Below are 25,981 nucleotides of genomic sequence, written 5' to 3'. Positions count from 1 at the left end.
GAAAAAAATGATTTTTAAGCTGAAAATAAAATATTTTTTTTAGAGAGATGAGTGGGGGGGGGGGGAGAAATGTAGCAAATCTGATACACGTGACAAATCTGTTACACGTGTCAAATCTGATACACGTGTCAAATCTGATACACATGACAAATCTGATACACGTGTCAAATCTAATAAACGTGTCAAGTCTGATACACGTGTCAAATCTGATAACGTGTCAAATCTAATAAACGTGTCAAATCTGATACACGTGTCAAATCTGTGACACGTTTCAAAACTGATACACGTGTCAAACCTGATACACATGCCAAATCAAATACTCATGCTAAAACTGATACACATATCAAATTTGATACACATGTCAAATTTTGGTGATTGCACAGCTTGTATCGGTCGTTCAGAATGTTTATATGTCTGTCGTTGTAGAAAGCTCTTTGTTCAATTATTTCTTGAGATCACTTTGTTCAGTACATCTGTTAAGAATGCTATTTGTTCAATACATCCTTGAATAGACCTCTTTGAACCAAGTTTGTAAAGGAAAGTTCAAGATACTTCTCTTCTAAAAAGCACAATGTCCGATGAGAACTGGTGTCCATGTATTAGTTGTGGAGCTGACTAGCAAACTTGCCCTCGTGGAGCTTGACCAGAGAATGCTGACCATGTCCTTTAGAGCTGCATACTATATTAAGAGGCCCGAACAAGATTCTGGCCCCAAAATCCTCCTCTAGATTAAAAACTATACGGAGAACTGCCTGATCTGGAAACCACTGCGCAATTCATCTCAGATATAGGATTATTGATCTGAACCCTCTAACACAGCGGTTCTCAACCTTTTAAGCTCGGCGACCCCTTTTTACAATATACCACTCTGCCGCGACCCCCCCCCCCCCCCATAGACACACACAGCAATAGAAGAATAGACAATAAAAATCCTTATTTTTGATGGTCTTAGGCGACCCCTGGCAAATCGTCAATCGACCCACAATGGGGGTCGCGACCCACAAGTTGAGAACCCCTGCTCCGACATGTGAAATGAGAATGAGGAAGAAGAAGAAGCTGTTGAGCTGACCAGTGAGAACGCCGTGTCCATGCATTAGTGTAGTTCAACTTTAAGATCTTTTAAGGCTAGAATAATGGTTCGTCCAAATCTGTCACTTCATGTGCTGTGAGACGCTTGTTAGCCGAATGTTCCTCCTTACTGATGTCACAGAAAACTTCGCCATTGTCACTGCCACTGTTCTGTTTTAGCTTTAAGTTGGTCTGGTTGTTGACCAGCAGGGCGTTAGTGTCATGGACAGTGACTGACGCATGACTGACCAGGTGTATTTGACTGCTGACCGTTCGTGTGCCCCCCTTCTCAATGTATTCCACTGTCCTGCTTGGGGATGCGAATGTCTCGGTTGGGAAGCTTTGGTGACCAGCTGAGTACGTTAGTTTATGTAAATACTGACCAACAGCTGGTTCATGTACTAACGAGTCACTGTCGATTGGGGAGCTTATTCTCTGGCTACTCCGCCCAGGCGGCTTCCCAGTATCCATGGCGACCGGGGCTATGACGTACATGTCATCCGTTTCTCCCGGAAGTGTGTCAACAATTTCCAAAGGGTTGGCGTGACTATAGTCATGATTCATCTTGGTCACTCGGCTTGCAGGACCTTTGCCATGGATCGAACGTTTGCTGTGGTTAAGGTGGTCTGACGTGTGTAGGTGTTGGCTCTGCAATGGTAGCTGAGAAATAAAAAAAAGTCATAATAGTGAAAGTCCAAACTTTTATGACCATAGGTTTATTAGTTTCACTATTGTTATCATTTGTTTCACTATTGTTATCATTTGTTTCACTATTGTTATCATTTGTTTCACTATTGTTATCATTTGTTTCACTATTGTTATCATTTGTTTCACTATTGTTATCATTTGTTTCACTATTGTTATCATTTGTTTCACTATTGTTATGATTTTGTTTGTTTTTCATGTTTCGGGTCTTACTTTTGACAAAGATTATTACATTCCAGACTAAGCCTCTCCCAGGGCGGTGTGGCACGGCAGCGGGAAAGGTTTGAACCCGGGATATCAAGGTAAAAGACCAGAGCACATATCACACGACCAGGCAGCCATCATTGGTTTACATGTATCACTATTCTTATCATTGGTTTACATGTATCACTATTCTTATTAGTTTACTTGTATCACTATTCTTATCATTGGTTTACTAGTATCACTACTCTTATCATTGGTTTACACGAATCACTACTCTTATCATTGGTTTACATGTATCACTATTCTTATCATTGGTTGACTAGTATCACTATTCTTATCATTGGTTGACTAGTATCACTATTCTTATCATTGGTTTACATGTATCACTATTCTTATCATTGGTTTACATGTATCACTATTCTTATCATTGATTTACATGTATCACTATTGTTATCATTGGTTTACTAGTATCCCTATTCTTATCATTGGTTTACTTGTATCACTATTTTTATCATTGGTTCACTTGTATCACTATTCTTATCATTGGTTTACTAGTATCACTATTCTTATCATTGGTTCACTTGTATCACTATTTTTATCATTGGTTTACTTGTATCACTATTCTTATCATTGGTTTACTTGTATCACTATTCTTATCATTGATTTATATGTATCACTATTCCTATCATTGGTTTACATGTATCACTATTCTTATCATTGGTTTACTTGTATCCCTATTCTTATCATTGGTTGACTAGTATCACTATTCTTATCATTGGTTCACTTGTATCACTATTTTTATCATTGGTTTACTTGTATCACTATTTTTATCATTGGTTCACTTGTATCACTATTCTTATCATTGGTTTACTAGTATCACTATTCTTATCATTAGTTCACTTGTATCACTATTCTTATCATTGGTTTACTTGTATCACTATTCTTATCATTGGTTTACTTGTATCACTATTCTTATCATTGGTTCATTTGTATCACTACCCAGTGGTTCATCTGCATGGAAACCTCTTTGCATTGGTGCATTAGCTTTAAGCTTCTACGTAGGTCTGAACATTGACTTGTGACATAGCGGTCAGTGGAGACCACTTGCTCGTGGAATTGTCTTTTTAAAAAAGTTTTTTTTTTTTAATTGTTTTTCTAGTTCTTGTACAAGAAGAATATTTGCATACATTAGCTGACCCCAAACAAGGAATAAATGACTCATTAAAAAAAAGGCGCTGGCACACACACACGCACACACACATACAATGTCCTCCTCCATCCTCTCCTGCTAAAAATGAAAAAAAAAAGATTACAAGGAGACTTCATACACGATCAGAGGCGAATCCCCTCACAGTAGGTAGTACACCTATGGATCGCTGTTTGGTAAGCAATGCAAGTAGAAGGGCCTAATTCGATATTTTCAGTTCTAACAGCCGAGGCTTTGAACTACAACCAAAGAGGACTTAATGGTTTGGATACAAAATACGAATAAAGGCTGAAACTGTTAAGTAATCAGCATTGGTGTAACTTTTTTTTTTTATTATTCAGTACTGAAGAGAATACATTTCCATAAGACCCTAACAAAAGTAAGTTCACGGTTAAACACAATTCACGTTAACATTGGTGTATCTATTTTATTTTTCAAACAATATCATCATCATCACGGAAACACAGAAGATGTTAATATTTTACAAACTTGTAAGAATTACCATAAACGCGTAATTGGTAAACATAATCTTACATATTTCCATTTTTGTATGCATAATAGAACAAAAAAAAAACTTGTTACCGCTCGTATTTTGTTCCTATTAATAAAAGCTGACCAAATATCCCAACACTCATTGACCAACGGAAGGACAATCATGGTCAGCATAGCTAGCCAGACCCAGAGCTCTGTTACACGGACCTAGAACAAAACACGCAATAACATCATTATTATTATACTGTCATCTAATTAAATCTAGGTCAAAAGTTTATAATTTTTCAGACCATATCAAAAACAAAATAGTTAAATGCTTTTAACAAAATACCTTAATAAAAAAATAAAGGCCGATTTCTTTTTTCAGACGCAGAGATAAACTTATATACAACATTCATAACTACTGGTAGAAAATGGTACTGTCATTTAAAAGTACTTGGAGTCATAACTACGAGTAATCATAAGTACTGGTATTCATATGTACTGGCAGTCGAAAGTACTGGCAGTTGAAAGTACTGGCAGTCATAAGTAGTGACAGTCATAAGTAATGAAAGTCAAAAGTCCTGGCAGTCATAAGTACATAAATACTGGCTGTCTTAAGTAATGACAGACATACGTACTGGAATTCATAAGTACTTGGATTCATAAATATGGGTAGTCATAAGTACTGGCATTCAGAAGTACAGTCATTCATAGGTACTGACACTCATAAGTACTGGCATACTTAAGTACTTGGGGTCATGAGCTCTGGCATTCATAAATACTGGCATTCACAAGTACTGTACTGGCACTCATAGGTTATGGCAGTCGAAAGTAATGACAGTCAAAAGTATTGGCAGTCACAGTGTCATGACAGTCAAAAGTATTGGCAGTCACAGACAGTGTCATGACAGTCAAAAGTATTGGCAGTCACAGACAGTGTCATGACAGTCAAAAGTATTGGCAGTCACAGACAGTGTCATGACAGTCAAAAGTATTGGCAGTCACAGACAGTGTCATGACAGTCAAAAGTATTGGCAGTCACAGACAGTGTCATGACAGTCAAAAGTATTGGCAGTCACAGTGTCATGACAGTCAAAAGTATTGGCAGTCACGTACAGTGCCATGTATTTATGAACGTCTAACCTTACCCATCCAGTGAACTGCGTCACTGACATGATGTCCACTGTCACCATCAGCGCAGGCCAGACGATGACCAGCACAACAGACAAGACAGTGGACATTGAGTTGGCCATGAGGTAAGCTCGCCTGAACGCCTTCTGGACATCTTGGAGTGAGGGTCGATTGTCCAGTCGGTGCGATCCGGTCAAATGGAGTTCCCTGAAACACAGGGGGGGGGGGTGTGATGAGAACATGATCCCGATCATATGGTGATAATATGTTGATACTTTGACAATGATAATATGTTGATACTTTGACAATGATAATATGTTGATACTTTGACAATGATAATATGTTGATACTTTGACAATGATAATATGTTGATACTTTGACAATGATAATATGTTGATACTTTGACAATGATAATATGTTGATACTTTGACAATGATAATATGTTGATACTTTGACAATGATAATATGTTGATACTTTGACAATGATAATATGTTGATACTTTGACAATGATAATATGTTGATACTTTGACAATGATAATATGTTGATACTTTGACAATGATAATATGTTGATACTTTGACAATGATAATATGTTGATACTATTGATGATGATAATATGTTGATAATAGAATGATGATAATATGTTGATAATAGGATGATGATAATATGTTGATAATATGATGGTGATAATATGTTGATAATATGATCTTATCTTATATAATACAGACGTTACTTCAAAAAAAAAAGAAGATGATTACGTCCTACACGTCATGCATTCAGTCATGCATATTAACCAATGACTTAAATTCTGCCAAGTCACTGGTTTCCCTGGCTAGCTCAGGCAACCCATTCCATGCTCTAATAGCACTAGGGAAGAAGGAGCATTTGTACAAATTTGTCCTAGCCAAAAGTTATGATTAATTTCATGCACTTTTTATCTCTGTAGAATCAAATTATCTAAGCCCTTCCGTTTGTAGTTTTTATTTAGCTGGTTAGATTGAAGTCATAGAAATAAAAGATAGTATATGTCTACGATTGACATTCGTGTTAACGTTCTTGACTTTAACGGGAAAATCCCCAATATTTATGTTTTGGAAACGATATGTGGGGGGAGACAACTTACTTTTCATATTTCTCCATCCAAGGGGACAGTGGGTTGTCGATGTCTCGAGTGGTCTCCCAGATCTCTTCGCCCATGGAGCAGTCGTTGTGCCAGCTACTGAAGAAGCTGAGAATCACCGTGATAGCCCCGCCTCCTAGAATAGCGACCAGGTTCCCGCACAACATGGCCAACTCCTTTCCTGTCAGTAAAGACACAGAACTAGGCTTACGTCTGTGATTCCAGTAGTTTAAGAAAAGTTTTTTTTTTTTTTATTTTAAAGAGATTTTATAAAGCGCTACTTTCATGCTTATAAAATCCTCAGAGCGCTATAGCTTAATCCCACTTGTGGACCGGTGCGGGGAGGGGGGTATCTGGGAGAAGGTTTTCCGTGCTGCCTTTAGGCGTTCAGTAAATGCAACCCTGCTCATAGGAAGAGATAAGATAAGATAGTATGATTCCGAAGTGGAACAGCTAATACTTAAGTTTATTATGTGAGAAAATAATATTTATTCCCTTCTTATGGATAAAGTACATTACTTGCTTACTGTGCACTCCCAGGGGAGCATAGTGCCGCAACCACACCTCTCCACCGAACTCGGTTCTGAGCAGCTTTCAAGCAATCTTGCGTTTTAAAGCACTATCTCTACACAACAAAATACGAATCTATAATACAAACGTTAAGTCTGTCCTTCTATACGGTTCAGAGACATGGAGAGTCACTAAAACAAATATGGAAAAGCTCCAGACCTTTGTTAACAGATATTAGGAATTATGTGGCCAGAAAAGATAGCTACTGTCGATTTGTGGGAGAGAACTAGACAAAAGCCCATAGCCCAAGACATCACAAAACGAAAATGGAGCTGGATAGGACACACCCTGCGAAAACCAGCTACCAATGTTGCAAGGCAGGCACTTGATTGGAACCCACAAGGAAAGAGGAAAGTGGGCAGACCCAAGCAAACCTGGAAGAGGTCAGTCATCAGTGAAGCTGAGGGTACTGGAATGACATGGGAGCAGATGAAGAAAGCTGCTCAGAAAATACATTGTATTTGGATAATCGATCTCTATAAATTTAATTTTTAATTGTCTTAGAAAAACAAATAATCTGTACATTTAATTCTCTACGCCAGCCAACCATGCGGGAAACCACGCACACACGCCGACTTTCTAACCCCCTGTAAACACACTGTGAATGGACATGAGGCTCTATATGGGGGATATTAAATATACTAACATACAATAATTAATAAGCTTCTTGAGCCCTTGAATTCACTCTTATAATAGTAGGTCTACATCTGTTATAATAGTATCTGGACTCTTAATCTAGATCTAAATATATGTCAGCCTACAAGCAAATGTTTTTATTAAAAAAAAAAATTTAGGTCGATTAGCTATTTTAATAGCTACATTCATACTATTTTAACATTCACGCATTCGCTTTACTTAGAACATTATTATTTCCTTTCATTGTTACCAAAACACTGTCAGTGACTATATAGCCAGTTACTCGCAAATTGAGACCCGTATGGCTAGTATACAGCACTAAAACAATGTAAGTGTAAATAACATAAATAATTATGTAGTTGGAAACCAATAGTAAATCATTAATTATATCATACATTATTTGCTACACCAACATTTTTCTTTAATATAGCCGTTAGTATGTCTTTGATATTAAATAATATTTCTATTACTATTATTATATTTCTAGGTTAATCACTTTTCAATTGTTTATGATTTAATACTTGTGAATTATGAGAACTTACAAATAAAAACATATATATATATATATATAAAAGCCCACAAAAGAGGCACATAAAGCCCACAAAAGAGGCAAAGAAAAGAGGCCTAAGGCCCAAGGATTCCTATGATGATAAAGCTAAAATTGAATAGCGCAAATTCTGAGATTTAATTAAAAAAAAAAAAATTATATTTTGTAAAGTAATTAAGTATAGATAATTATGTTTAAAAACAAAATTAAGTCTAGGTTAATCATGTTTCAAATTTTCTCTTGAATCCTTGATGATTTAATGGTTGTGAAGTGTGAGAACTTACAAATAAACATCAAATAAAAACGTTGTATGTGATATATATGAGCAAGATTAGAGAAGAAACTGGAGCTTTTTTGGTTCTTGGACTATTTATTTCAAAAAATGATTACTCACAGATGTTATATTTTATCTTTACAGTCTGTGGTGATTCTAACAGAACTCCAGGACCTCTCGGTGTCAACTGGTGGAGATAAGTTGTCCCGGGGCTTCATTGGGGGAAAAATTACCGCCAGACCAGACCTGCTTGTATTCATAATCTACTTAGATCTAGTCCACTAAATTCCTCATCAGTTCACTGCAATGCTGTTTAGCTTCAATTTTAGTTTGATGATAGGTTAACATCTGGAAGTCGGTGCAGTTCTGCTTATTTGTGGAGGTTTCTCCGATGGTGATGAGGAGGGACGGTCAGACTAACAGAGTTCCTTTGGACCTGTATACATTATCGCTAGACCACACATGCTTGTATTCATTATCTACCTATATCTAGTCCACCAAATTCCTCATGAGCACACTGCAATGCTGTTTAGCTTCAATTTTAGTTTGATGATAGGTTAACATCTGGAAGTCGGTGCAGTTCTGCTTATTTGTGGAGGTTTCTCCGATGGTGATGAGGAGGGACGGTCAGACTAACAGAGTTCCTTTGGACCTGTATACATTATCGCTAGACCACACATGCTTGTATTCATTATCTACATATATCTAGTCCACTAAATTCCTCATGAGCACACAGCAATGCTGGCTTTATGACAGGCTAACTTCTGCCTATTTGTTTCTCCGAAAGTGATGAAGAGAAACGGTCAGACTAATTAAGTTTCTTTGGACCTGTATACAATGGCGTCGAACTCACGTCTTATCCGCAAACGTGAAGATGACTGTGTGATGTCCAGGAACATTGTTGATTAGCCCAGGTTTAAGTATATAGTGTTGGACATAAAACATCAGAACAATAGGAATTTAAACTGATCTGTCTAACAAAAAAAACAACAAACAATTACTGCTGAACAGGGAAAAAAAGTACTAATAACACAGACATGCTTGTATTCATAACCCACATATATCTAGTCCACTAAAGTCCTCATGAGCTCAGTGCAATGTTATTTGGCTTCAATCTTGGTTTGGTGAAAGGTTAACATCTGGAAGCCGGTGTATCTCTGCTAACTTGTGAAGGTTTCTCTGATGGTAATGTGGAAAAACGGTCACATTAATGTTCTTTGGACCTGTATACAATGGCGCCGAACACACGCCTCATCTGCAACGTGATGGCTGAGTGATGTCCAGGAACATTGGTTTGCATGGACTAGCCCAGTTTTAAGTATATAGTGCTGGACGTAACAACAATAGAACAATGAAGATTCAGGCTGTTCTGTCAACTTGGAAACGCACCAACACAAACATTTAGCATTGTACTCCCCGGGATTTCTTTGGCTTCCAGGCTTCCATGAAAACTGGAGACGACTGCCTTCGGAAGAGTCCCTGATTCATCGTTTGTTATGTGAGGACATGTATAATACATGTATTCGTACATGTGTCTACAACAGAGAACAATAGCCATGGTGCCTAAAGCTGGAAAATAGGACAATCAAATGAACTATGAACAATTTCTGGGGCAGAATATTACTTTTCATGAGAGACCATGAAATTTGTTTTCTTTGTTTTTGACGATGTAAAACCTTTTTGAGCTACTGAATAAAAAGAAGTTTCAACAGATACACAAAAGAAAAAAAAAAGCAGAAGAAGTTTAACGCACGGCTCTACTCTATAAAATATAGAAGTTAATTGAAGTCAATATTCCGGTTGTATTGTGTTTATACACATTGACCTTTACCCAATGTATGCCAAAGACCGTAGAAAAAAAAAAGGACTCAATTCTTTTTTTAAATGGCAGGGAAGGAAATTGTTAGGCTAGGCTCCTTGGCTCCGCCTCTTCAACAAAAGATTTAGTGCAGGCATGGAATATAACTACACGACTTATAAGAGAAGAGTCAACGTTTTGAAGCACTCGCCTTCAGAAAAGGATGCACATATTTGGAGAAAAAACAACAACAGGGATAGCTGCTTGCAAACGTGGATAGTTTATCATCATCGAATGGCAGCCTGTCTCTTTCAAGCATAGGTATATCATTTTTTAAAGTTGTTTTACCATTTCTTACATAGATTTGGCGACCGTTCCTTTCTGTCTTTTGCTAGGATAAGAGTCACTTCCAGACTCGTCCATTCATTGATGTGGTCCGCCCATCACTTCTACTATCAACGTCTAAAATCCTAATACGGTTCTTATCTTTTCTATAATACAGACGTTACTCAAATAAAGAAGATGATTACGCTCTACAAGTCATGCATTCAGTCATGCATATTAACCAATGACTTAAATTCTGCCAAGTCATTGGTTTTCCTGGCTAGCTCAGGCAACCCATTCCATGCTCTAATAGCACTAGGGAAGAAGGAGCATTAGTACAAATTTGTCCTAGTATATGGAACGAGGAATGTGCCTTTATCTTTGTGTCTTTCAGAGTATTTTATTAAATTTTGTTTTTGTATTTGAAGATTATGGTTCAGTGTTTTATGTATAATTGCTACTTTACTTTTGAGTCTTCTATCCTGAAGGCTTTCTAAATTTAGTGATTTTACTAGAGGTGTTAGTCTAGTCAAATGTGAATATTCGTTTGCTATAAATCTCACTGCTCTATTTTGGGTCTGTTTTATATTATTAGCCAAAAAAAGCATAGCCACAAAAAAATGTTAAGCCACAAAAGTTAGCAAACATCAACACATTAAGGATCACTGCAAGAACCACCAGGTCTTTTGGGGGAGAGCAATTTCTTGTTGGGTGGATAGTTGGGGTAACAATATATAGTGCATATAAGATCCATGCTGACAACAAAACTTCAACCGACCTGTATTAGTCCACCAGCTGCCTAAACCACCCTCGTATGTAGAGGCCACCCCTAGCCAGACCGAGATGGCCATCGCGGCTCCGCCAATGCTACCGGCCATCATGGCCCCGCTGGTCAGTCTCTCCCAGAACATGGCCAGAGTTATCGGGATCACGGCTGAACCAACCAGGATCCCCATGAAAAGGTAAACCCAGCCGAGGCTGGCCTGAAACAGAGAAGGGGAAGAATATAACGTGTGTGGGCGTGTGTATATGTCTCTGTGTGTGTTAAAGTGTGTGTATGTTTTGTAAGTGTGTGTGTGTGTGTGTAAGGTGTGTTACAGGTGGCAAGAACAATTCACGAAACGATGAGACGAGAGCGCCATTGATGGACCAGATAAGAGATACTGCAGTGGGACAGCAAAACAAGCAAAAAGAAACACACAAACAGGAAACACACACCATTGCCGTCGACACACCATTTATACACACCAATAAACAAAGCGACTAAAGAGCTTTTTTGTGTTAGGTCATATGTATTGGAGTTTGAAAAGAGTGTCTAGTGAAATGATTAGACTATTGATACTAACCTGTTGTGAGGATAGGTTTGAGCTAGTGGCAGTTCGTTTTAGAGAGTTAAGAGATTAATAAATGATTTCGGTAGAAGCTAGCGTCTTTGGAATATCATCTTTAAATTTTGTTGCAGTATGGGCTTCAATATAGCTCCAGCGTGTAGACTACAGTGTGGGCTCCAATATAGCTCCAGCGTAGACAATAGTGTAGACTAAGTGTGGTCTCCAATATAGCTCCAGCGAAAATTGTAGTATAGACTACAGTATGGGCTTCAATATAGCTCCAGCGTGTAGACTACAGTGTGGGCTCCAATATATGTCCAGCGTAGACTGTAGTGTAGACCACAGTGTGGGCTCCAACAGAGCTCCAGCGTAGACTGTAGTGTAGACCACAGTGTGGGCTCCAATAGAGCTCCAGCGTAGACTGTAGTGTAGACTACAGTGTGGGCTCCAGTGTAGACTCAAGTGTAGGCTCCAGAGTGGGCTCCAGTGTAGACTCAAGTGTAGGCTCCAGTATGGCTCCAGTGTAGACTCACGTGTAGACTACACTATGGGCTCCAGTGTAGACTCCCAAGTGTAGATTCTCAGTATAGCTCGTTGTAGCCTGTATTGTAAGTCTTAGCATGGGATCCCTTATATTCTCCAGCGTATCTTCCAGTTTTTGGTTTTACTATGTAGCAAACAATTTATTCTCCCAAACGTCTGAAATAAAGAACTTCTCAATCACTTTTGTTTTTTTTTCTTCAGTCGGGAAATGATTTTCTTTTTCCAATCTCTTAATTTTGTCCTGAGTATATGTTGTAAACATAGACATAAATAAATATAGACTGGCCGATTAAAGAGTTTTATGAAACGAAAATTTGTGACTTGCTATTTTGTGTACTTTATTATACAGCATTTATGAGCAGTATAAAAGTTAAGTATTCATATCTATACACACCTATATATATATTGTAAATAAGGAGGCAGTGTAGTTTTTTTTTAATCTCCAAGAATGAAGATCATGCAATTTTTCATAATTCGGAAATCCGAATACAATAGATATACATGTTTTCAAGTTACATGAAGTTACTTCATTCGGCCAGTCTATATTTATGTATGTCTATGGTTGGAAACTAAAGGCTGGTGTTATGTGCGCAGCATGGTGCCAACGTGGAATGGTGCGAATGCGTGTTGAAAGAGAAAGATTAGAGGAGATAGGAAAACAAAATAAACTGCGTAGAAGACTTTTAAAATGATGCACACCGACTCAGTATATATACTTTCTAAGTCGTAGCATTCGCACCAAACTTGACGAATAATATCAACACAATTACTGTCCCAAACACACAGAGAGAGAACACCAATCAAACTCCATTTTACACACGCAAGTACTAGATCTAGTTCTCACAGAATACTTAAGTTGTAACACTCACACATTATTTACCCATGGCACTCAAGAAATATTCTCCTCATTGTATAAATATTAGCTCTGTAACTGCATAACAAGAAAATAAAAATTTACTTAAAAAAACAAACAACTTATATTAAGCGTACTTGTATCAATTAGTTTGAATCAGTCATGTCATTAAATTTGTAATAGATCTAGACTAGCAATAAAAAAGCATTTATAAAATTTAAAAAAAAAAAAAGGAAATGGCCTGAATTTGATCTCATGTCTCAAGCCTTCTCAGGTTTGTCAAGACAACACGGTAACCACTCTGCTAGTGAAGAGCTTATGAACAGAGAAGATTGCTTATATTTATCTATTGTTTCTATAGTTTCGACCTATTTCTCAGGTTTGTATTCACTAATACTCTGCCGACGACTTATAGAGGGGAATAATTCTGCTTAGACCACTACTTCAGTCAATTAAAATTTCTTTACCTTGTTCCAGATACCAGACAAATTAATTTATTACCAATAGTTAATTAACTAATTTTATCGATTCTTGTATTGTCAGGTAAAAGAAATAAGTCATTTGTTAATATGCATGACTAAATGCATGACGCGTAGGACGTAATCATCTTCTTTTTTGAAGTAATGTCTGTATTATATAAGATAAGATAAGTGTTCAAAATTTCTGCTTGATCCAATATTGAGTGTGGGAGAAATATTGTTTACAGACTTTACCAGATAGACAGACAGAGTGAGTTGATATAAGCTTTATAAAAATGGTCCAACTATCCCCCTACACTAACGCATTAACACACAGGTACTATTAATGCATACACAAGTACTTAAATTGACCACAGTGACGTAAAATGTAAACTCACCTTAATCATATAGAGGCATATGGTCAGAGGGATGATGGCCATTGTTGACCAGACCGTGGTCCAGTTCTTGACCCTGGTCAGATAATCGTTGTACACGCGGAATGCCCCGTGGATTTGGCATTGATAGTCCGGTTTGATGGCTCGGCGTGAGTCGTTACGTTCCCTGCAACAACAAATAATACATAGGTCAGGGCACTGATAGGCTTTCTAAATCTAAATGTAGGTCACACAAATAATACATAGGACAGGGCACTGATAGGCTTTCTAAATCTAAATGTAGGTCACACAAATAATACATAGGACAGGGCACTGATAGGCTTTCTAAATCTAAATGTAGGTTACGCAAATAATTTATCCTGTATCAATATGTTTCCAAGTTATATAATCTATATTTATCCTGTATCAATATGTTTTTAATGGACCTCATTCTCCAACAACAAATAATACATAGGTCAGAGCACTGATAGGCTTTCTAAATCTAAATGTAGGTTACGCAAATAATTTATCCTGTATCAATATGTTTCCAAGTTATATAATCTATATTTATCCTGTATCAATATGTTTTTAATGGACCTCATTCTCCAACAACAAATAATACATAGGTCAGGGCACTGATAGGCTGAGTTTTTGACGTACACTAGAGGGACTACTTCTATAATCTAAAGTTACCCTTTATCAATATGTGTTCTACTTCTATAATCTAAAGTTACCCTTTATCAATATGTGTTCTACTTCTATAATCTAAAGTTACCCTTTATCAATATGTGTTCTACTTCTATAATCTAAAGTTACCCTTTATCAATATGTGTTCTACTTCTATAATCTAAAGTTACCCTTTATCAATATGTGTCCTAGTTCTATAATCTAAAGTTACCCTTTATCAATATGTGTTCTACTTCTATAATCTAAAGTTACCCTTTATCAATATGTGTCCTAGTTCTATAATCTAAAGTTACCCTTTATCAATATGTGTTCTACTTCTATAATCTAAAGTTACCCTTTATCAATATGTGTCCTAGTTCTATAATCTAAAGTTACCCTTTATCAATATGTGTCCTAGTTCTATAATCTAAAGTTACCCTTTATCAATATGTGTTCTACTTCTATAATCTAAAGTTACCCTTTATCAATATGTGTCCTAGTTCTATAATCTAAAGTTACCCTTTATCAATATGTGTTCTACTTCTATAATCTAAAGTTACCCTTTATCAATATGTGTCCTAGTTCTATAATCTAAAGTTACCCTTTATCAATATGTGTTCTACTTCTATAATCTAAAGTTACCCTTTATCAATATGTGTCCTAGTTCTATAATCTATATTTATCCTGTATCAATATGTTTCCAAGTTATATCAATATGTGTTCAATATGTTATCCTGTATAAATATATTTCCAAATTATATAATCTATATTTATCCTGTATCAATATGTTTTTAATGGACCTCATTCACCAATTGTAAACAAACAACATTGAGCCACGTGATTCTCTCTCTTCTATACAAATTACGATCTAATTTTAATCAACAATGGTTATCACGTACAGTTTTATATTTCATTGTTTTATCAATATTATCACATGACCGTTCGAATTGGTGAATGAGGTCATTACCATGAGGCTCCCGCACTATATTTCTCTTCAAAGTACGTGTATTGAATTTTTTCATTTTGTGCAAAGCTTTTTTATTTCAGCTTTTTATTTCTTAAATTCTATTTCACTCTCATCTTCAATAGCTGTAAATTAACCATTCAATAGAAACAATCTCCAGAACGAGGCTAATTCATCCTCATCTTTTAAATTACGTTCCTACAATGCCACGATTCACACCTTGCATTGTCAACGAAAAGAAGTTGTGAAGCCTTCGGGCTAAAAAAAAATGAATCTATTTTGATAAATTCTCTTTTGAAATGTTCTCTGTGTGCTTTGGGTTCATTACCCTTATCTCTAATTACATTTCAAAGTCTTAGACGTTATTTGAAGTCACTGGGATGTATTTCGCATTTCTACGAGGGGCGAACTAATTCGATTTTTAGGGCGCACATTGTAACCCCAGGGCCAATATTGACACCCAGTGCTCCCGTGCTCTTAATTTTTTACAATACTCTGTTTCTTCTATTTATATTTTTTACAGATCAGTGCAAATCAGCAACGAGGCTTAAAACAACAACAACAACAAAACAAAACAAAACAAAAAAAACAACAACAGATTTACGGCACCAAGGGTTGAACAACTGTATAGATAGATAAATAAATACTATAGATGTAAATATAGAAATCTTGATTGTGCAAAGTAAAAATACAGTTGGACCACGAGAGCAAACAAATTAAAGACGATAATATCATTTGTTACTTTATTTGTAATTTTTCTGTGAACCAGTTGTGGTGAACCAAATGCCGGTGAACCAGTTTGGGTGAACCAGTCTGGGTGAACCGGTTTGGGTAAACCAGTGTGGGTGAACCAGTGTGGGTGAACCAATTGAGGTGAACCAGTTTGGGTGAACCAGTTGAGGTGAACCGGTTTGGGTGAACCAGTTGAGGTGAACCAGTTTGGGTGAACCAGTTGAGGTGAACCGGTTTGGGTGAACCAGTTGAGGTGAACCGGTTTGGGTGAACCAGTTTGGGTGAACCAGTCTGGGTGAACCAATTTGGGTGAACTAGTGTGGGTGAACCAGTTTGTGTGAACCAGTTTGTGTGAACCAGTCTGGGTGAACTAGTGTGGGTGAACCAGTTTGGGTGAACCAGTCTGGGTGAACTGGTGTGGGTGAACCAGTGTGGGTGAACCAGTGTGGGTGAACTAGTGTGGGTGAACCAGTCTGGGTGAACTAGTGTGGGTGAACCAGTGTGGGTGAACCAGTGTGGGTGAACTAGTGTGGGTGAATCAGTCTGGGTGAACTAGTGTCGGTGAACCAGTTTGGGTGAACCAGTTTGGGTGAACTAGTGTGGGTGAACCAGTTTGGGTAAACCAGTCTGGGTGAACTAGTGTAGGTGAACCAGTGTGGGTGAACCAGTTCAGGTGAACCAGTTTGGGTGAACCAGTTGAGGTGAACCAGTGTGGGTGAACCAGTGTGGGTGAACCAGTTGAGGTGAACCGGTTTGGGTGAACCAGTTGAGGTGAACCAGTTTGGGTGAACCAGTTTGGGCGAACTAGTTTGGGTGAACCAGTTTGGGTGAACCAGTGCGGGTGAACCAGTTGAGGTGAACCGGTTTGGGTGAACCAGTTGAGGTGAACCAGTTTGGGTGAACCAGTTTGGGTGAACCAGTGTGGGTGAACCAGTCTTGGTGAACCGGTTTGGGTGAACCAGTCTGGGTGAACCAGTCTTGGTGAACCGGTTTGGGTGAACCAGTCTGGGTGAACCAGTGTGGGTGAACCAGTGTGTGAACGATATGTCAGATGAACGCATTGTCGTTAAACCCGTTGGAACTAGGACGATGAAAGGTACGAAAAAAAATGTTACTCACTTGGTGTCAAGGTGACACTTGTCGCAGTAGGCCATGCTGACACACTCACATTTGTCTCTTGGGTTGGCCATCCTTCCCCTCCCCTTGCCGCACAGTATGCAGCTGTTGCTGTCAGTGACCAGTCTGTAGGGCTGTGGAGATAAAACGTATCCTCAACATACTGAACTAGAGAAACATAAAGCAACCTTTTTCAGACCTTGCTATCTATAGGGCAGTTGATGTAAAGGACATCTGTTTCTGCGGCCCACGGTTAATGAGATTGCATGTGGTCAGAACAACCGTCAACAGCCATTAATGTCGCCGACTAATGTCAGGGACCCATTAGAGCTGGTTGACTCAGAGGCTACTGAAGAATCCCGAAATTAAAAGTCCCAGTCTTCACTAGGATTCGAACCCGGGACCCAAGTTTCGGAAGCTTTACTAATCAGCCACCGCTTCCGACAGAAGCTTGACATCTAAGGGCATGTGTATTGCATCACAAGGCATACATGCATCTATCATCACAGGACATGCTTCTAGGATTACAGGACATGTTTCTAGCATCACAGGACATGTTTCTAGCATCACAGGACATGTCTCCAAGACAAGTGTTTTGCCTTTCAAAACAAGTCTCTTGAATCACAGGACATGTTTATTGAATCACAGGACATGTTTATTGAATCACAGGACATGTTTCTTGCACCAGAGGACATATTTCTTACATAACAGGACAGCCTTTTAATTCAGTGTTTGAGTCTCAAATCTTAATGTGTTTCGAATAACCGGAACAGAAGACTCAACATTTTAGTTTTTCGGATTTCATAATGATTTATTGATCTTTCGCTACCGACACACACACACTCAATTTAAAATGTCTTAGAAACAATAAGCACCCAGGCAAGCACACGCACACACACACACACACGCAAACATTACACAAACACACGCATGAATTACACATAACACACACACGCGCATACATCACACACACACACGCGCATACATTTCACATATACGCATTCATTACACACACGCGCGCATACATCACACACACACACATACGCATAGATTACACACACGCATACATCACACACACACACAATAATAAAGCTAAAAAACAAATTCCAGGTACCTTTAAATATATGGCATAAATATCGTAGACAATTATAGAGGTCACGGCCATGACCTCAGCTGACCCTGTTGAAACAACGGCCATAATGACCATCACAGCCACCATAAGCGCACCAGTTTTTCCGAGTAGATGATATGCCACTACTGGTGGTACCAGACCTGGGAATAAAAGTCAAATTACTCATAACCTTTTTTTTTAGTTCACTTGTATTTTACATTTGAAAACTGAGCAGTGCCGGAGTTACCCTAGGCAATATAAGCTATAGCTTTGGGCCCCTACTTTTATTGTGGCCCCCCCAAAAATGTTCCAGGCATGTTTACAAAGAGCAAAGGAAAATTGCCGTAGTTTCGATCACAAGGGGCCCCATATTTAAAAAAAAAAAAGCTTGGGGACACAGTTTGAGAACCACTGCCCTATTATATTGCCATGTCTAAGACGTCATTTTTGAAAATTATGGTCATTATGCTATGTACATTGACATTGCAATCCTGTGTACCCACCTGAGACCACACCACATGCTAAGGGCATGTACACACATTTACGACTTCTGGTTTGTTTTCAACCTAATTCTTATACGAAAAAAAACAAACTAGAAATTTTAGACAGGGGGGTGGGGCCTCTAATTCTATTTGGCTGAATTCGATCGTCTTAAGTAGTCTGAACGATAGCTGCCATCGTGTCAATGTGTTGACAGTCTCGTGAGACTTGGATGAGACTTGGACATTGCCAGGGTACACATCCTGAAGTCTATTTCCCTCGTATCACTCAGTTATCCGCTAGAACAGTGTTTCCCAAACCGTGTTTCCACGGAACCCTAGAGTTCCGCGAGGCCTGAATAGGTTTTGTACGATATACTGAAATAATTAGCTAGTAGGCTACCACGTGAATTAAGCTTTTTTTAAAAAAAAATAAGCAAAGTGTTCCGCTAAATACTCAAAATTTGCAAATTTTTCCGTCTATAAAAAAGTTTGGGAACCACTGGACTAGATCTTGCCCAAATATCCAGTTTCGAAATAGAAATCCCAATACTCAACCAGTTTTAACAAGCTGTAAAGACACTAACAATTTCTCTTTTTTGGAACTTTAAAGAGACAAATTATTTCCCTTCTTTTAAACTTTAAAAGAGAATAATTATTTCTCTTATTTGAAACTTTTAAAGAGACCAATTGTTTCTCTTATTTGGAGATGTGAAGGATATCAATGGAATTGAGATGCCACAGAAGGATCCAAGGTATCACATTTAAAGACCGCATCACAATCGAAGAGACAGGTTACTACCCTATGACCTGCTCACTTTTGTAATAAAAACGCAAACTAAAGCTATATGGTAATATTACAAGGTCTCGGGGGCTGGCGAAGACCTTCCTTCAGGGCACAGTAACATGAAAAAGAAGAAGAGGAAGATAAAGAGATGGGAAGACAAAATAAAAGAATGGACGGGCCTGCCATTGAAAGAGGTTCTATCCAAGGCAAATGACAGAGAGGAATAGAGAAAGACGGTCGACAGATCTTGTGTGGTGCCCCAACGGTCCAACAGACCAAGTGACCAGGGATAGGTGAAGGTGAAGACGCTAATCATTTGTCTTAATTGGAAAAAACAACAATCTCCTTTCATCTTATTTCATGAATGTTGTATTTAGGCCGCTCTCCCTGTCATGGGGCCAACTCAACAACACTATGTTTTGTCAACTAATGGACCTCATTCACCAAACGTAAACAAACAACATTTAGTCACGTGATCTTATTGATAAAACAATGGAAAAAAAAACTGTCACGTGACAACCATCATGAATTAAACATGAGATCGTAAATTATATAGAAGAGATAGAGCACCACTTGGCTAAATGTTGTTTGTTTACGATTGGTGAATGAGGTCCATTGGCAGCTCTCAATGGCGTCCGAAAAATAGGAATTGTCAGCGAGAGTCGAAGTGGTCACCCGTTTCTTCGTAGGCAAAGCGCTGTACTAACCGGCCAGCACACACCATTTGTATTATTTGATCTTTTTAAGAGCAATAGCCTTACACAAGCCTGGTAGCATGAACAAATGCTAACTTATGAACACTCAGTAGAAGCGTGGCACTGTGTTGTTTTCTTTTAGACCAGGGGTTCTCAACTTGTGGGTCGCGACCCACTTGGGGGTCGATTGACGATTTGCCAGGGGTCGCCAAAGACCATCGAAAAAGTTTATTGTTATTATCTTTTCCTCTATCGCTGTGTGTGTGTGTCCGGGGGGGGGGGGTCGCGGCAGAGTGGGGGATTGTAAAAAGGGGTCGCCGAGCTTAAAAGGTTGACAACCGCTGTTTTAGACTCTCTCTAACGTTCCTCGGGAAATCCATGACCGAAACTCCGGCAAGACATCAGGAGATGGAAGCAAGAAGGATTCCACCTCGACACCATCTTAGCCATAGTCCGAAACGCATACCATACGACCATACAGCCATCAAGTCACATGACTGACTAAAAAAATATAAAGTTTTGTTTATGTTAATTTACAATAAATTGTTAATTTTTCAACACACTTTAAGACATAGACAGCTTAGGCTCTTATTGCTTTCTTTGTGGTTTTGATTTCAAACTGTTATTTTTAGATCGTTATATTCACACTAATGAAACCATATTAGTTATTAAGATATGTTTAATAAGAAACATAGTGAATACAGTCTTTTTTAGTAACTTTCATTCTTGTATTAATCCATTTTAAAAACATCGACGATGAATTTGTAAAAATAATGACCACCAAGTAAACAATGTAATAAATGTATAGAGAACAAATTATTTCATTTTTAATGCATATTTCCAAACCTATCAAATGTCACAAGAAAAATAATTTACTCAAATTTTACACTACCATAAAAGCAACAATAATTTTTGGTATAATTAGGTAAAAATATAGCATTTGGTATGGTTAAAATGTTAAATGCTTCAATTCCTAAAATAGGCAAATAATGTAAAATTGTATTTCTCCTGAACTGTTAATTTCACATATGTTTATTTGTGTTTGTAAATAGTAAATTATACATCTATGTATTTTGTCAACATGCAAAATAGTCATTAAACTAAATAATAAAACCCAAAAAAAACAAACAACATCGACGTGGTAATGAACATGAAAGAAATATATTTTTTAGGCCACTCGCTGGTGCTCCTATACATATCTGCGACTACTTCTGTGTGTGTATGTGTCATAGAACTGTTGGACTTTACCAGTAAATAAAGACACTGACCTTCAAAACTCGGAAGATCATGCATTTCGTTTGAGATGCAAGCCCATGTGGGCTGTATGTCTAGGGGCTGGAAAAGGGACAAGCAAAGGGTACCGAGAACTATGAACAATCCTGAGCAAAGTTCTTACATTTGTTGTTGTGATACCCTAAAAATTAGTTGTTGTTATTATGCATATGTATCTTTTGGAAAGTGAAAAAAAAAATAAATGTATGGGCTGGACATAACAACAATAGAACAATGAAAATTCACGCTGATCTGTCAACATTTCGCATTGTATTTTTTTGGGCTTCCATGGAAACTGGTGACGGCTACCTTCGGAAGAATCCCTGTTTCATCGTATGGCGTGTGAGGACATGTATAATACATGTTTTCGTACATGTGTCTACAACAGAGAACAATAGCCATGAAGTCTACAGCCGGAAATAGGACAACCAAATGAACTATGTACAATGTTTTATTATAGCATGTTACATGTCGTGAGTAGTGATTGTCGTGATTATCATTGTTTTTACAATGTAAAAACTTTTGAACAACTAAATAAAAAGAACATTAATGGTAACAAAAATATGCATATAAAATAGTCACACTGAACTGTTAACTAGTAAACACACCTAATATAAAAAAAATCTGTATTGTGATTTTTATGGTTTGGGCGTGAGCACATTAAATATTGTTATAACCCTATTCGCGACGCTAAAGGGTTAACTGTGTGTGATCAGCTGACATATGTGACACAGGCCAGTAATACAGTTTGGCGTGCTATATTGAAAGGCAAGGGACAGTACTGGCATGAACTTTGCACGTGAATAGCGCCCGTGTTATGGTCATCTGATCATAAGCCTGGGCAGACCAGAGACACAGTGTGTAAGAAAGGCCAGTTCAAGACCGGAGAGCGTTGAGACCGGGACTGTAAGTCAGCTATGAAGTCGGTCCTGGTGCAGTCCTCCAGTGGAACGTACGAGTCCAGGAAGAGACAGTAGAGCTTATGAGTTTAGTACAGTGATATACAGTCTAACCTTGTAGCAGTTGATTGTGTTGCCAATTGTGTCGTTTTGGCTGTTTTATTTGAAAATGATTAAAGTACCAGATTATTTGGAGCCTTGTTGTCAAGTTCTCGATGTGTTAATGTGTTGTGTTTAGCAGTGTTTACAGAAGGCCTGAGTTGGAGAGAATCGTAACAATATAATAGGAAATCCAATCCATATTACGTCAAGTGGATTCTTTCCTCATGGGTTACCTCTCCTTGTCCATATCTTATTTATTATAACATCCCTCTATGGCTCTATGCTCTTAAAAAAATGGATACCAAATATTGATACAAAGATAAAATATTAGCAAGGGAGATAAACACTCACCGATACCAATGTCATCTCCAGTCAGCATGGCCTCCCCCTGACGCGTGGACAAAGCGACATAAGCCAAGCCCATCGCGGTCGACAGCGAGAAAGGAATAGCGAACCAGGCCAGTCCCCCCAGCAGAAAGCCCACTACACCTTGTCTTGGCTTGGAGGCCACCGCAATCTGCCAGTAGGACTGGTCAACAAAGACGGTGCCAAAATTACCTGTGAAAAAAATACTGAATGGAACAAACAAAATAGACCTCATTCACCAATCGTAAACAAACAACATTTAGTCACGTGATCTTATTGATAAAACAATGTAAAAAAAAACTGTCACGTGACAACCATCATTCTAGATAAAAAATTAAGCAATAAAAAACAAGAATTGGAGAAATGGAAACGAAAAAAATAAATTTGAAATAGCCGATGCCCCAAGCGTTGGTCCGACTTTTTTCCCCTTTTTAAAATCAACGTCCTGTGCGTTGTTGCGGAGCCAAAGAGTTAAACATGAGATCGTAAATTATATAGAAGGGATAGAGCACCACGTGGCTAAATGTTGTTTGTTTACGATTGGTGAATGAGGTCCATTTACAGCAAAAACACGCACATACAATATTCGTGATCAACTTTTCTAAATGAATAGAAAAATAACATGACGTTATCTATTAAACAAGACGATGATGTATGGAGAGTATTTTCCTATCCATCTAGTAAAAAAAAGTAAAGTTCCCCTTTCAGACCTTGTGGTCTATACGGCAGATGATGTAAAGGTCACCTGTTTCTGTGGCCTACGGTTAACGAGGGTGTCATGTGGCCAGCACAACGACCAACCACCTTTACTTTTCCCTAACTAATGCCAGGTGTTCATTAGAGCTGGGTGGACTCAGAGGCGCCCGAAGATCACGAAATTAAAAATCCCAGTCTTCACCAGGATTCGAACCCTGGTCCCCGGTTCGTAAGCTAAGCGCCTCCTATCCATCTAGTATCCCATTTTAATTGAAATGTATGATTTAAAATGTGTATATTTTTTTAAAGTCTCAATATGGACTTGTAGGCTCTTGACTGACAACAGGATAGTGAGAAGACCAATAGCCATCAGAGAACATACATTTAGGCTTTAAGAGAACCACGTTTCTGTGGAACAAGCGTGGTCGAGAGGCTAAGTGCGCTTGAACTTGGCTTGTCTTGGGGGCTCGAGGTTCGACACCCGACTCGGGCAGAGTTGCGTTTACTGAGCGCCTAAAGGCAGCACTGAAAACTAACTCCTAGATACCCCCTTCCCCCCACCGGTCCACAAATGAGTTTGGACCAAAGCGCTCTGAGCATGCTATAAGCATGAAAGTAGCGCTATATAAAAGCTATAATAATAATAATAATAATAATAATAATAATAACTTGAGCACTGCATACACTTATAAATAAAATACACTTGTAGCTTGTCTGTTTGTAAAATGCGTTACATGTTTCGGATGTTCCTTCAGAGTTGAAGACAATCTACTCCCGCAGGACGACGGAGGATGGCAGTGGGCAAGGTATGTACCCGGGACCATCCAGACGACAGAACGACAGGTCAGTGCGCATACCCCACGACCAGGCAGCGTAAGGTCGGTGAGTTGGTTGTGTACAACATAACAAAATTAAACTGAGTTTGAAATACAAAATTTAGCAGACAAGTAGCTCGATTTAGACTTGAGTAGACTAAGGTAGGACAAAAAAAGCCCCAAACAATTGAAATGTGTGTAACAATTGTGTCATGGACATTGCCTGTTGTCTCAATTTCGGGAGTTTCTTTCTTTGTTATTGCCTTAAGAGTTGAGTCTTAGACTCTTTGAAATCTAGACCTACGAAAAAATGTCCTTAGAGTTGAGTCTAAGACTCTTTGAAATCTAGACCTACGGAAAAATGTCCTTAGAGTTGAGTCTAGGACTCTTTGAAATCTAGACCTACGGAAAAATGTCCTTGGAGTTGAGTCTAGGACTCTTTGAACTAGACCTATGGAAGCTTGTCCATAGAGTTGAGTCTAGGACTCTTTGAACTAGACCTATGGAAGCTTGTCCATAGAGTTGAGTCTAAGACTCTTTGAACTAGACCTATGGAAGCTTGTTCATAGAGTTGAGTCTAAGACTCTTTGAACTAGACCTATGGAAGCTTGTCCATAGAGTTGAGTCTAAGACTCTTTGAACTCTAGACCTATGAAGCTTGTCTTAAGAGTTGAGTCGAAGACTCTTGGTGTTGCGATAGATAGTTTAAAGTACACAAACTTGAAAAAAGAATATTTAAGATCATAACAACTTTAATCAGCCATCTTGGCTACGCGAGTAGTCTTTCCTATGCATGGGCACAACTCTTCCTGATAGTATCCGAAAAAGGGGGGTAATCAACAATATTATGTGAGTTAATGATTGGGGCGTAACATTCCATCAACACTTGGAGCTCTAGACTCTAGAAAGTTTGTCGTAGGTTGAACTGAGTCTTAGAACGCATTTGTTGGGTATTTACAGCGAACTGTAGTGTAGAGTAACCAACAGAAGATATTGATCTATAATGACAGTGTACTTTAACCACAGAAGAAAACATGTCTCGAAGACAACAAAATGATTACTACAACAATAAGGCTGTTCGTCCCGACACAAGATCCAGAGTTTTTATTGTACAGTTTCTCATGTCTACAATTAAAATTTACAATAGAGAATGGTATAGAACCCAAAAACAAATGTACTGTAAAAACAACAAATTGTATCTTTAGATTCTTGTATAAAACAAACTCTCTTCTTGTCTTACGAGCAAAGCCATTAAACATAATCTACATTTTATAAAGAAGAACTATTATTATAATATATAAGACGTAACCAAAGCCAGTGACTCATCTGGGCGCATCCATTGTCTTCCAAAACAGAAGGAGCCATATATACAATATATATATATATATATATATATATATCATATATATATATATAAATTCCTTGAAGAATGAAAATAGTATTTTGAGTTTCAATATCTATGCCTCGTTGAGCAATCTCAATATTACAAATAAAAATAAAAACTGAATAAAATCCTAAATGCTGCTAGTAAGATCACTGGCAACCACCAAACTCCAGCTGGACAACTTGGCTTGACAAGCATTGCTAGAAAGGCTAAAAAGCTTTAAAGCATTAGAAAGCACCCTCTGGTTTAGGGTATCAACATTTCACCATTACAAAGGGAG

General features: G+C 38.1%; 1 protein-coding gene across 1 annotated transcript in view; it reads right to left on the bottom strand.

Annotated features, from left to right (window-relative positions):
• Positions 1–205: 205 nt before the first annotated feature.
• The window catches only part of LOC106053653 (uncharacterized), a 35,093-nt gene continuing 9,317 nt past the window's right edge, over positions 206–25,981 (bottom strand). Inside the window, exons 6-14 of the mRNA XM_056008273.1 lie at positions 22,792–22,998; positions 18,210–18,367; positions 17,099–17,229; positions 13,642–13,804; positions 10,837–11,041; positions 5,913–6,090; positions 4,807–4,996; positions 3,767–3,883; positions 206–1,728 (exon numbers count right to left, since the gene is read on the bottom strand). Coding sequence (XP_055864248.1) covers positions 1,126–1,728; positions 3,767–3,883; positions 4,807–4,996; positions 5,913–6,090; positions 10,837–11,041; positions 13,642–13,804; positions 17,099–17,229; positions 18,210–18,367; positions 22,792–22,998 — 1,952 coding nt within the window. The 3' untranslated portion in view covers positions 206–1,125. The remainder of the gene's footprint in view (positions 1,729–3,766; positions 3,884–4,806; positions 4,997–5,912; positions 6,091–10,836; positions 11,042–13,641; positions 13,805–17,098; positions 17,230–18,209; positions 18,368–22,791; positions 22,999–25,981) is intronic.

This window comes from Biomphalaria glabrata, chromosome 13 (assembly GCF_947242115.1).
Source record: "Biomphalaria glabrata chromosome 13, xgBioGlab47.1, whole genome shotgun sequence".
Classification (NCBI taxonomy): Eukaryota; Metazoa; Mollusca; class Gastropoda; family Planorbidae; genus Biomphalaria; species Biomphalaria glabrata.
This window is presented reverse-complemented; position numbering and strand designations above follow the sequence as displayed.